At 55.8% G+C, this 12,297-nt stretch overlaps 2 protein-coding genes across 4 annotated transcripts; one reads left to right on the top strand and one right to left on the bottom strand.

Moving 5' to 3' along the window:
• The first annotated feature begins 21 nt into the window (after window positions 1-21).
• DALRD3 (DALR anticodon binding domain containing 3) lies at window positions 22-3,950 on the top strand. 3 transcript variants are annotated; one of them, XM_037528825.2, is made up of 12 exons: window positions 47-240; window positions 310-605; window positions 725-981; window positions 1,066-1,145; window positions 1,219-1,347; window positions 2,311-2,381; window positions 2,729-2,790; window positions 2,882-2,964; window positions 3,053-3,235; window positions 3,311-3,424; window positions 3,529-3,597; window positions 3,683-3,950. In XM_037528825.2, exons 1-12 carry the CDS (start codon window positions 76-78, stop codon window positions 3,800-3,802), a joined length of 1,629 nt encoding a protein of 542 aa, XP_037384722.1. In that variant the 5' UTR covers window positions 47-75; the 3' UTR covers window positions 3,803-3,950. The 3 variants fall into 3 exon arrangements, with proteins under 3 accessions (XP_037384728.1, XP_037384719.1, XP_037384722.1); XM_037528822.2 differs by having other exon boundaries at window positions 29-240; window positions 3,529-3,782; XM_037528831.2 differs by lacking the exon at window positions 3,311-3,424 and having other exon boundaries at window positions 22-240; window positions 3,529-3,782.
• Window positions 3,302-12,175, bottom strand: WDR6 (WD repeat domain 6). The gene is made up of 6 exons (XM_037528814.2): window positions 12,013-12,175; window positions 5,278-7,756; window positions 5,082-5,165; window positions 4,889-5,005; window positions 4,675-4,793; window positions 3,302-4,576 (listed from the first exon to the last, which is right to left on the bottom strand). The coding sequence occupies exons 1-6, from the start codon at window positions 12,110-12,112 to the stop codon at window positions 4,116-4,118; spliced, it is 3,360 nt and encodes a 1,119-aa protein (XP_037384711.1). The 5' UTR covers window positions 12,113-12,175; the 3' UTR covers window positions 3,302-4,115.
• Window positions 12,176-12,297: the final 122 nt, after the last annotated feature.

The raw sequence follows: 12,297 nt of genomic DNA, 5'->3' as shown, positions 1-12,297 counted from the left end.
GCCCCGCTCTTCCGGCCTCCCGGAAATTCGGTCTCCCGACATTGCTTCCGGTTCCGCTCTCTCCTTCCGGTCGCCATGGCGACGAGGCGCCTTGGGGTTGAGGAGACGCTGGGGGCCCTGAATGCGGCTCTCGGGCCTGGCGGCCCAGTGTGGTACAAGGAGACTCGCGCCCGCCACCTGCGCGCTCGAGACTTCCTAGCGCCGCGGCGCGCGCTCCAGGCGCGCTTCGGGGACGGACAGGTAGGCGGGAGCCGGGGAGACGTGGGCGGGGGTCACTGAGATCCCGTTCACCCCCTTGTCCACCCACAGGTGCCCGAGCGCGTGGTCCGAGCGGTGGCCGCCCTGCAGGGCCCCGGCGTGGCCCCGGTGCTGCGTTGCGCGCCGACCCCCGCGGGCCTGGCGCTCCAGCTGCAGCGGCCCGCTGTTTTCGAGCGCGTCCTCGGCGCCGTAACCGCCTACGCCGCGCCCGCCGCGCCCGCCGCTCAGTGCTCGCGCGTCGTCCTGCACTGCCCGGCGCTGCGCGGCGCTCCCAGCGTGCTCAGCCTGAGCCAACTGCGTGCTGTGCTTGTGGCCGACCACCTGGCGCGAGCGCTGAACGCTCACGGGTGAGCAGGGACGCGGGGCAGTTGCAGGCCGAGAACCCGCGGCCCTTTAAAATTGGCCTGGGGGCTAGAGAGGGTAGGGTGGGCTGGCCCAGGCTGAGGTGGCTGCTTTCGCTTCGCAGGGTGTGTGTGCGCCTTGTGCCCGCTGTGCGGGACCCTTGCATGGTGACCTTCCTGCAGCAACTGCGGGTGGACTGGCCCACTACCTCGAAGAGGTTTGCTTCTGAAGCCCTGAGGACCCGAGCACTTGCAGAGCTTAGCCCTGCCCGCGACAGAGGAACCTTGCCCCCAGGTGCCCTGGGCAGTGTGTGTCTGAAAGAACTGGTAGAAGAACGAGGACGCACAGTTGGCTATGACCCCAGCCTGACGAATTGTCTGGGTAAGACCTCTTGCTTAGCAGGGCCTGAAAGAAGGTGGGGCGTCTGGGCGCTCACCTAGCCTCAGGGCCCTACATTCTCTGCAGTAACTGAGGATCTGCTCTCTGTGCTGGCTGAACTGCAGGAGGCTGTGCAGCACTGGCATGAGGACACCTCCCAAGGCCTGGTTAGTGACTGACTCCTCATCCCTTAGGCCTCTGTAAAAGTTTCCCTGCAGTGACTGTCCTCATTCCCCATAGGCTGCAGCCCCAGATGCTGGTACAGACAGCTGCATGGTTGTTCATGTGGTGAACTGTGAGGAGGAGTTCCAGCAACAAAAGTTGGACTTGCTTTGGTGGAAGCTAGATGACCAGGCTCCTCTCATACAGGTCGGTTAGAGATGGCGGAGTCCCCAGTGGAACTTCAGAGTGCCCTTGAAAACCCATCCAAGGGATCTTAGCAGCCAGTCTAGGTGACACTTGACCATGGGTGAAATGTTAGGTTTGGTGAATGGACACATGCAGCAGGTACAGAGGCCTAGGAGAGGGCAGGCTCTGAAGGCACAACCCAGAGGACATGGAAGAGGTTGAACAGGCTGGACATGTTCTGAGGGATGAGGGACTGAAATTAGGAGGGAGGCCCTAAACCTGATGATAAAGTTCAAGCACCTGACTTAGGTTCCTTAAGGTGGGTAGAGGTTTGGGGTTTTTTTTCTTCTTTTTTTTTTTAAAGATTTATTTATTAGATTTTTTTTTTTTTTTTATACAAGCACTGGGTACAGTCAGAAGCGTGGGAGGGTGAGAGAATTCACCAGAGCCAGAGCGGGGAGCAGAGCAGGCAGAACGACCGAAGCACACTGCTGAGGGGAGCAGCGGGCGGCAGGAGAGGTCTGCGCGCCATGCGGGACCCTCCTCCGGTGGCCGGGGAGTAGCCGGGGATCGAACTGGCGCTGCAGAGGCTGCGGGCAGCTTCACAACCCAGCGCTCAACCGCTGCGCCACTGGGGAGGCCCATGTTTGTTTTTTTTTTTTTTGAGATTTATTTATGCATACAAGAACTGGGGTACAGGCCAGAGGTGGAGGGCAGGGGTGAGAGGAGTCACCAGAGACAGAGTGGGGAGCAGAATAGGCGGATCTACTGAAATACACTGCTGAGGGGAGCAGCTGGCGAGACAGGTCTGCTGTGCCATGTGGGTAGCTCCCTGGTGAGGGATTGAACTCGTGCAGCAGTGATTGGCAATAAGCTTGATAGTGCTGAGACTTAACCCATGCACCACAAGGGAGGCCCTTGTGGTGGGGGGTTTATTGTGGAGACTATCACTACCTGGCTGAGCCACTGCTATCTTCCTGACAGAAGCACGTGGTCTGTGGTCCAGTGAAAGTACCTCATGCACCTGGTACCCTGACTGCCCCTGAGTACTATGAGTAAGTGAGCTGGAAGGCAGGCCACCAAGCCTGGGTAGCTGAGGTGGGGGTGGGGGGCCCTGACCCCTGTCCCTTCTCTTTTAAAAAAAAAAAAATTATTTATTTATGCTCACAAGATTTGGGATGTAGGCCAGAGGTGTGTGTGTGTGTGGCGGGGGTGGGGGTGGGGACAGAACAGGCGGACTGATTGAAATGCACTGCTGAGGGGAACAGCAGGTGAGGCGAGGTCTGCTACGCCATGTGGGTAGCTCTCTGGCTGCAGTGCCTGGTGATAGCTTCATAGTGCTGAAACAACCCCTTGCGCCACCAGGGAGGCCCCCCTTCTCTCATTCTTTTCCAAAATGCAGGCTCCGACACGCCCAGGTGTGTAAAGCCTCAGCACTGAAGCATGGCATGGACATAGCGCAAGGTGTGCCTGGGAGACCTGGCTCTAATTTGGGTGGGGGCAGGTCATTTGCGCCCCTGCCCAAAGAATGACCGACCTACCTATACTCCCTCAGACCCAGCATGGACAGAAATCTTCAGGGTTCTCTCTGTGGCAACCATCAAATTTGAGATGCTCAGCACTGCCCCACAGAGTCAGGTGAGCCAAGGCGCCCCACAGGACCAGGGCAGGTGGCTGGTGCATGGTGGCTGTCCTCCCTTCCTGCAGCTATGCCTCCCTTCCCTAGCTCCTCCTGGCCCTGGCTGACAGCAGCATTTCCACAAAGGGCACTAAGAGCGGCACCTTTGTCATGTATAACTGTGCTCGTCTCGCCACACTCTTTGAGAGTTACAAGCACAGCAAGGAACAAGGTCTCTACCCTTCTTTTCCACCCGTGAGCAGCCTGGACTTCTCACTGCTGCATGACGAGGTAAGTGCCCCTCGCGGGCAGCTAGTACATGCAGGAGACGTGAACTCTTCCCTCCCAGCACCCTTCTCCCCACAGGGTGAGTGGTTGCTGCTCTTCAACAGTGTCCTCCCCTTCCCAGACCTGCTGAACCAGACAGCAGCCCTGGCCTGCACAGCCCCAGGGCGCCACGTTACTACACGCACAGAGATGGTGAGGCAGAGAAAACCAGAACAAACACTGCATGTTCTAGTCTTTATTATGGTCTGGAGCACAACAACAAAGAGACAGGCCAGTAACTCAGTTTCTCTCTCTAGGTGTGCAAGTTCTTGGTGCAGCTCAGCATGGATTTCAGCTCATACTATAACCGTGTACACATCCTAGGGGTAAGCAAGCACACAGCAGAAGGAAGGGGGTGGGGTGCGGGGGGAAGCAAAGGGATGAGACCAGCAGGATACTTTTCTTCTCCAGGAGCCTCAACCACACCTGTTTGGTCAAATGTTTGCCCGTCTGCAGCTTCTACAAGCTGTGCGTGAAGTGCTCCACACTGGCCTGGCCCTGCTGGGTCTACCTCCACTGAGCCACATCTAAGGCCACAGAGGCCCCAGTATCTGGGAGTAGCCACAAAGTCATCAACTGAGGGAAAATAAAAACCCCACAGATTTTGCTAGAGACCTGGAACCAAAATAAATTGCTTGTTTCAAAGCTTGGTCCTAACTAGGGGATGGGACGTATTCTTGGTTGGCTAGGCAGCACTCTACTCACCTCCAGCTCCTGCCCTGAAATCAGGGACCTGCAGCTGCCTCCTCCTCCCTTAAAGCATGATGGGCACAGGCACAGTTACTCCTGCTCCTCTGTCCACGAGCAGGACCCATGCCCAGGATGCCAGCTGCCACGGGATACCTCAGTCATACCAATTGTAAACCTCAAGCCCCTGGCCCCCAAGAGCACAGCGGTGGCCAAATTCGGGGCTCACAGGCCAGCAGTCCATGTCAGCCACGTCTGGTACATGGTACACTGTACTGTTCATGAAGGTGGGTTCACCATGCCCCAGACGCCAAAAGGTCAGCCGTTGGTCAATGGAGGCTGAAACCATGAGGCTTGGACTTAGGATCTTGAGGCCTGTCACATGGGCAGCATGTGCACAGGGAACAGAGTATTCCTCTAGCACATGCAACTGGGGCACCAGCTCAGCACCCCCTACAGCCTCTTCCAGCTCTGGCATCTCCACAGCAAGCACAAAGATGTGAAGGGAGCCGTCTTCACTGCCACTGGCTACTAGGTGGCCCTCACGTGTGGGCAAGGAATGCAGGCTGTTGACTCCACAGCTGTGAGCCTGGAGGGTCAGGCAGGGGGTGCCCAGCTCTGGAGGGAGAAGATGGTTGTCAGGGCTTAGTGTGCCACACAGGTGAGGGCAAAGTGAGAGGTGGGAGGGGAAAGACAGTTGCATGCTAGCCACTCACGATAGGGAAGTCCAGGATCAGCTGGAGGCTCCAAGGCAGTAGAGCTATGATCCAGTATAGTGGTGAGATCCCAGAAGGCCAAGCTGCCATCAGTGGCTGCACTGCACAGAAACATCCTCCTGGGAGCCAGAAAAAAAGGCAGCTAGGTCAGTGAGAGAAAAAGAACAAGAGCCCCCACCCAACCCATGCTGGACCATCACATAGCTCTCCTCACCGACGCTGGTTGGGTGCTTCATGAGTAAATGAGTGGACCTTGAGGACACACCGCTTGTGGTGGAAAGTTTCAGCTAAGAGCTGCAGCCTCCGCCCAGAATCCTGTAAAAGAAAGAGCCTGGGGGCACAGGAGTTGTTCAGAACCCATTCTAAACAACCTTATGTCTCCTGGTCCCCAGGCACTGTGTTCTCACCTCACGGCTCCGTCACTACAGGCAGCAGCCACAAGGGGGCCAAGGCCAGGCCGGTCAAGCTCACACACAGCCAGGGACATGTACCTGCAGAGACAACACAGAGCCATCAGGGGGAGCCTGGGAGTAGCTGTAAGAGGCTTGCCCCACCCCCCCCACAAGTGCCCACCTCAAGCCCCAGGCAGGCAGCGCACATCACCTGGTCTCTGGGTCCACCTTGACCATCCGGTGCCGATTGCGCTGCCGGTCCCAGTACTCATCTAGCCGGTGGGATGAAAGGTGCATGACGTGGCAGGCGAGGCGGCTTGGGGTGCAGGGGTCTGGAGTGACCATGATACTGAAGCAGTGCATCTCAGCCCGGCCCCCAGCAGATACCACATGAGCAGTAAGGCCTGGCCGCGGATCCTGAGAGCTACCTAGGGTGCCAACACCCCACACAGCCAGTGCACGCACAGAAGAAATATGGTTACAGACAGCAGTAAGCGCATGGGCCGAGCCAGTGGCTGTAGGGAGCGCCAGGACACAGACAGTCGTGTCCTCACTGCACGTGATCACAATGTCAGTCAGGCCGGGTCCTTCGCTGCCGGGCTCCGAGTGGTCAGGCTGCATAAGGCTGGGCACCCCATATTCAGGCCCCAGGGTGATAGTGCCCACACGCTTTACACAAGTGATCTCGCGACCATGCAGACTCTCCCGGAGAATCACATGTGGTCGGGTGCAACCACCCAGAGCCCGGTACAGCATGACGTCCCCATCCTTGAGGTAGGCAAAGGCCATAGCTGCCTCAGTATCAGAGAAGGCCCAGGACCGATGCCCTCCACCACAGTTGATGATGTGCAGCTTTTCATGCGACCTGGGGCTCCACACAACAAATTCATTGGCATGGAAACCCAAGATGACCATGCTCCCATCGGCCATAATGCGGAGCCCAGCCACCCAGTTCATGCCTCGACAGGACTTCTGCCTTAGGACTGGGTGGAGCTGGCCGCTTCGCACAAAGAGCTGGTAGTAGGTGCCATCACGACCTGTAGTGTATACATAGCCACTGTGGCAGGTGACTGAGGTGACACCCTGCTTCCCATGCAGCGAAGGAAGGGTGGATACAGGGCCCCACTCAGCCAAGGCATCCTCACCCTCTCCACTACCACTCCCCACTCCAAGTGCTCCAGTACCAGCCCCAGCTTTGCCTCCAATGCCAAGATCCTTGAGCAGACCTGGTCTAGAGGGGAACAACAACACAGAGCCGCGGCGGTCCCCGCATACCAGGAAGTCACCAGGGGGTAGGAAGGCACTGCATGTGTGCCATCTCTGCTTGCTTGGAGGTAGCAGGTACCGGCAACGTTCCTTGACAAAGATGGCCTTGCCAGAGGGCGCAGCTGAGATCTCCAGGCAAGCCACCACCCCACCAGGGCCTGATGCCAGCAAAAGCAGCTCTTCATAGCCACGCAGGGCCCAACTCAGGCTGTGCACCTTCCCAGGGAACAGGGTCAGGTCCACGGCTGCAGTTGGCGTGTTGATGGGGACAACTTTGACACACCCCTCCCCGTTGGCCATGGCACACAGTCCAAAGCCCTCAGGGCCAGGGGCTGCCTCTAGGAGGCAGTAGGACTGAAAGCGCTTGTCCTCCAGCAGCTGCTCCCAGCATTTGACCTCGAGATCATAGAGGTACAACGACCCTGTGTCAGTCACCGCCAGAAGTCGCCATGAGCCAGCCAGTGTCACAGCCTTGAGGGCACCTGGCCTGCTACGGGATTTGAAGGAAAGAGCAGAGACCCCCGAACCTGGATACCCACGTCCTACCAGATGCCACAGCCGGATGCCTGAGTCATCGCCCCCAGTGATCACCCAGGCCTGTCTCTCATGGGCAGCTATGGCCCGGATCCCACGGCCCTGGTGGCCCCGGAAGGCCTGGAGGATCTCACCTTCGTGGCTCCATACCAAGCAGACACAGTCCTCTCCTGCACTGATAAGGTAATTCTCTAGGAGCTTGACCTGCCACACACGGGCACTGTGCCCAAAGCAGTGCCCAATATTCTGCACCCGACCCCCAGGCACTCGTAGATCACCCACCTTCCAGATGCGAACACTTCGATCTTCTGAAGCCGTGGCCAGCAAGCCCTTACTTTCCAGGTATGACATGCTGAAGATGACACCCACATGCCCACTGACCCTTCGGTCAGGGGCCACAGGTTTGTCTGTTAAACCAGTTGCTGGGTACCAGACCAGAAGTTGGTTGGAAACAGCACCAGCTACTATGGTTAACTCCTTCCAGGTGTCTCCGATCAGACAGGCTGAGGAGAGGGTGCATCTGTCTGTGCAGGGCACCTCCTGTAGGATACACCCTACCACAGGGTCATATAGCACCACTGAGTTGTGGCCCAGAGCCAAGGCCATGTTCCCCTCAAGCCAACGTGCATCCCAGATCCAGTCAGACATGTTCCATAGGCCAGAGCGCCAGAGCTCCCGGAAGCGACCCTGCCCCCAGTTAATTTTCACAATTCGGAGTCCCTTGCTCCCAAACACAGCCACCATAGCCTCTATGTCAGTGTCTCCATTGGGCTCTGGTCGAACCCGGAACCCATGGATAAGGTAGTGGCCAAGCAGGTTCTGCACTCGCTTCATCATCCGCAGATGTCCTCCAAAATCCAAGCCGTACACCAGGACATCTGGCCCCTCACCTAGAGAAAGGCAAAAAAGTCCTATCAGAACCCCTCATCTATTTTTTTTTAAGATTTATTTATTTTTTTTTTTAGAGGCATGTTTTTATTTATTTATTTGTTTGTTTGTTTTGTTTATACAAGCACTGGGTACAGTCAGAAGCGCGGGAGGGTGAGAGAATTCACCAGAGCCAGAGCGGGGAGCAGAGCAGGCAGAAGGACCGAAGTACACTGCTGAGGGGAGCAGCGGGCGGCAGGAGAGGTCTGCGCGCCATGTGGGACCCTCCTCCGGTGGCCGGGGAGCAGCCGGGGATCGAACTGGCGCCGCAGAGGCCGCGGGCAGCTTCGCAACCCAGCGCTCAACCGCTGCGCCACCGGGGAGGCCCTTAAGATTTATTTTTATATAAGAGCTGGGGTACAGGCCAGCGGCATAGGAGGGTGAGAGGATTCACCAGAGACAGAGTGGGGGGCAGAACAGGCCGATGGACCAATGTACACTGCTGAGGGGAGCAGCAGGCAAGACAGGAAAGGTCTGCTGTGGCATGTGGGAATCTCCCTGGCCGGCTGGGAATCAAAACCATGCTGCAGAGGCTGTGGACAGCTTCACAGCGCTGCGCTCAACCCACTGCGCCACCAGGGAGGCCAGAACTCCTCATCTAACATTGATATGTAAGACATCATGAGAGAAGAGACAGGGAACAGGGCAAATTCTCAGCATACCTTTGAATGTATTAGGACACACAATCCTAAAGATTTGAAAATCGTAGGTCTCAGTTTCAGCTAGATTTTCAAATCCCCTCATCAGTCTCTCCTGACATTCAAGTCAATCATGAATTCCCCAGACTCACCTAACCTGTCATGCTTCAGAGAAGAATCCTCTCAGCTCTAGATCCCAAATCCTTAGCCTCGTCTACCTCTACTTGCATTCTTCCACTTAAGCCTCTGCCACCCCAACCAGCAAAGAGGGTATCCCACTGAAGTAATCTTTCTACCTTGGGGTGGCAGCAGAACCCCTCCTGATTTCCAGTGAGTCTTCCCTGTATCTCATAAGATGTGAGTGTGCTCATTATGGATGAGAACTAAAAGAAGCAGGCCACACTTTAATGGTAGAGGCTTAGGCTGGAGACCTTGGCCCTGTTATTGGCCAGCTGGAGCCTCCCCCAGGGTATAGAAGTCTAGACTTAGCCTCAGCCGAGCAGCAGCACATCACACCCTCGGGAGGAGGAGATGAGATACAGACATCAAGGGTATAAAGTCTGGCAAGCCACAAAGGCATAAGTATAGGCCAAGGAAACACTTTTTCTCTTCTAAGATACCTATTCTCCTAATTTTTCTCCTCCCCTTTCCTCAGTGCCTCCTCTACATACTGGTGCTCCCTGAGGCTTGTCCAGCACCTCCTTCAACATAACTACGCACATGCTTTCTGGGCAGCAACAGAACTCACCCATATCAACCCAGATGTCTCCAGAAATGGACCCTCAGATGCCTTCTGGCTGCCCCATAGGCACCTCCCACTCTACTACCTCATCTTCAATTTCTCTAGATGCCCCATACCAAATGACCATTACCACCCTCTGTCCATCCCCCAGCCCCAAACCAAGGAGCACACAGCTTTCTCTTCTTAATTTCCCACAAATTCTGTCTCCAAATTCTGTGGACTTCATTTTCTAAAGATTTTATAAATATTCCCCCCAGGGTTGCTTTGCTATACAATGTAACCTGTTAACCTGAGATGATAATAATTGCCCCTCATGCTAGTCCTAGCAATCTCAATCAATATTTTATAAATGTGTTCACTATTGATTATAAACCAAAAAACTATATGCTGGATTAGTGAATAAAACAAGCACAGACTATGCTCCTATGGATTAGACAAACACTAAATATCATCACACAAGTAAACTACACCATTTTAATTTTGGTAAATTCCAGGAAAGAACATATAGGCTGCTTTAAAATAAAATGGGAGAGGGATTAGGGGTAGGGAAAAAAAATAAAATGGGAAAGTCTATTCCACTAGCTCTCAGCAAGGAGCAGCTTCCCCACCATAAGATATTTAGCAGCGGGGGCCTCCCTGGTGGCGCAGGCAGTTAAGCTCGGCAGTTAAGCTCAGCGGTTAAGCAGCGCTGTGAAGCTGTCCTCAGGCTCTGCCGCGCCGGTTCGATCCCGCCGGCCTCGGAGCAACAACCCACATGGAGAGGCAGACCTCTCCTGCCTCACCCGCTGCTCCCCTCAGCAGTGTATTTCGTCAGTCTGCCTGTTCTGTTCCCCGCTCTGCCTCTGGTGAATCCTCTCACCCTCCTGCACATCTGGACTGTACCCTGGCTCTTGCATAAATAAAAATAAATCTTTAAAAAATATATATATATTTAGCAGTGGCTGCAGGCATTTTTCACACTTGCTATTAGCCAAAGGCTGAGAATCAGTTTGCAGACATTTTTCAGTTGTCACACTGGGCACCTACTATTGGTAGAGTGGGGACTAGGGATACTGCTAAACATCTACAGTGCAAAAATGCACAAACAACCCTTCATACACAGAAGTACCTGATCCAAAATGTCACCAGTGCCCAGCTGAGAGGCCCTGGTCTACTCTAAACAGAATGGGAGAGTGTCAGGGGAGGTCTCCCCAAAGGCATGTTAGCAATTAGCTAGAGGAAGAGCAGGCAGGGGACAAGCGGGAAATGAGCCTTTTTTGGCAGGGAAAACAGCAAGTCTGGATAGAATAGGAAATGAAGGACACAAGGATTGGCTACAGACAATGCTATAGTGGGGGGTCAGGGAGACATAACTGCATGGCCTTGAATGATGGCAATAAAGGTAGAAAAATAGAGAGGTGTCTCATATATTAAGTCAAAATCAACCAGACTGGCTGATATGGGGAGTGAGGCTTGGGCACCTGAGGGGCTGGTGTTCCACCTTGTGAGCTCGGGAGGACCACTGAAAGTGGTAAGAGTATTTCAATTTGTAGGCACCTATTTAAGCCTGGAACTCACAGGAGAACATGACTGGGAATTCAAAGTTTAAATGCACACACATGGAATTTGAGAAATGAAGCACTAGAAAAGTCACTTTGCAAGTCACAGGAGCAGGTGATTTCACTTAGAGTTTTTTAACTTACAATTAATTACCCAAATCATTCCCCTGCTTAAAACTGTTCAACAGTGCCTCCCACCGCCTTGAGGCATAGTCATATCAAGGCCTAAAATGATATGCCTGTGTTCATTTCTCCAGCTGCTTCTCCCAAGCCCTGCCCCTACTCCAGCCTCACAAAACTTCCCTCCTTATCCCAAAAGTAACAAAATCTCCCAGCGTCAAGGCCCTTGGTATGCTTACCCTCTGCCAAGAACGCAATCCTTTTCTTCTCCTGTTCACTCTGGTGTTTCTTTGGGTTTCTGCTTAGCTTCCCCCCTCCCCCCAGGGGTCTTAGGAGTTTAGCAGAGCAGAAACCCTGAGATCCTAGCGTTCCCGAGTCTCCATACCAGATCAAAACTGGGATATTCCTACACACACACACACACACACACACACACACATCCCTGCCTCTGGTAGGACTGGGAGCAGCCCACTCAAGGTGTGACTGCCTCAGGAACCCTCAAGAAACTCAGAAACGTTATCAGGCCTCTCACTCCCCAGGGCTGGCCTGTGCTGCTCGACAGGACACTCCTTGGAGAGGCACTGACATAGGATCACCTGGACCCCACAACCTTGGGGGGGGTCCTCAACCCTCTCTTCCCCAAGCACTGCAAAGTCTCATCCCTGGTTTCCCGCGATTCCATCCTCTTCAAAGAATCTTCCATATCCACCTTGCAGAAAGGTACTTCACCCGCCCCCCACCCCGAGGCCACACCTCCGCGATTGCCGGCCCCACCCCCCCAAAGACCACACCTCTGGGCCCCCCAGCCGGGGGGGGGTACCCCTCCACCCTTCCCCCTCCCCCTCCGGCTAGGGGAGGGCGCCCCCCCACCCGCTTCCCGCCAGCACCTCGGTGGGGCCACACGCCCCTCCTTCCCATTCCCCGCACCTTCCCGCGGGCACAACCGCCCTTTCCATAGCGGCTGCAGTTCGTGAAGGACCTCGGCGGCCATATCAGCTTTTTGTCCCTTGGGCCCCTCCGACCCGGCCCCATTCCCGCCATCTACTGGGCTCCCCGCACCCCCTGTCCGGCCCCCGCCCGCCGCCCGCCCTCCTCCTCGGGGCATCCCTTTGTCCTTACGGCCCACCCCAGGCGGGCGCAGCGTCTGCACCGGCCAGCGCGCGCCTAAAGCCAAACCTCACCCGCCAACAGCCGGTCGCCCACGCACTCCAGGCCCGTGACCGGCAGAAGGATGAGCTCCGAGGTAGCCCGCGGCCAAACGTAGTCCTCGTGAGCGTCCATGTCGCCCCGGAGCCGCCGCCACAGCCACGGCCGGACAGGCAGCTCCGCTCTCGCGAGAACGAGCCTGCCCCGCGCCGCGCGCCGCTCCCCGGAGCCCTTAGCAACAGGTAGCCGAGCCCGGGTCTCCCGGCCGACGGCCAATGACGACCCTTCGCCCCTCGCACCCCAGCTCGTGATTGGCAGGG

The sequence above is a fragment of the Talpa occidentalis genome, unplaced genomic scaffold (assembly GCF_014898055.3).
Source record: "Talpa occidentalis isolate TD23 unplaced genomic scaffold, MPIMG_talOcc4v2.1 talOcc4.10, whole genome shotgun sequence".
NCBI classification, from domain to species: domain Eukaryota; kingdom Metazoa; phylum Chordata; class Mammalia; order Eulipotyphla; family Talpidae; genus Talpa; species Talpa occidentalis.
This window is presented reverse-complemented; position numbering and strand designations above follow the sequence as displayed.

Excerpts from the sequence above, each read along its gene's own strand:
- DALRD3 (XM_037528822.2), top strand. The coding sequence starts at position 76 with ATGGCGACGAGGCGCCTTGGGGTTGAGGAGACGCTGGGGGCCCTGAAT. Across the intron at positions 1,146-1,218 it reads AGGACACCTCCCAAGGCCTG|GCTGCAGCCCCAGATGCTGG; the intron begins GTTAGTGACTGA and ends CATTCCCCATAG. Across the intron at positions 2,965-3,052 it reads GCACTGCCCCACAGAGTCAG|CTCCTCCTGGCCCTGGCTGA; the intron begins GTGAGCCAAGGC and ends TCCCTTCCCTAG.
- WDR6 (XM_037528814.2), bottom strand. The coding sequence starts at position 12,112 with ATGGACGCTCACGAGGACTACGTTTGGCCGCGGGCTACCTCGGAGCTC. Across the intron at positions 7,757-12,012 it reads GGGCGACCGGCTGTTGGCGG|GTGAGGGGCCAGATGTCCTG; the intron begins GTGAGGTTTGGC and ends GCCTTTCTCTAG. Across the intron at positions 4,794-4,888 it reads GAAGCACCCAACCAGCGTCG|GAGGATGTTTCTGTGCAGTG; the intron begins GTGAGGAGAGCT and ends TCTGGCTCCCAG.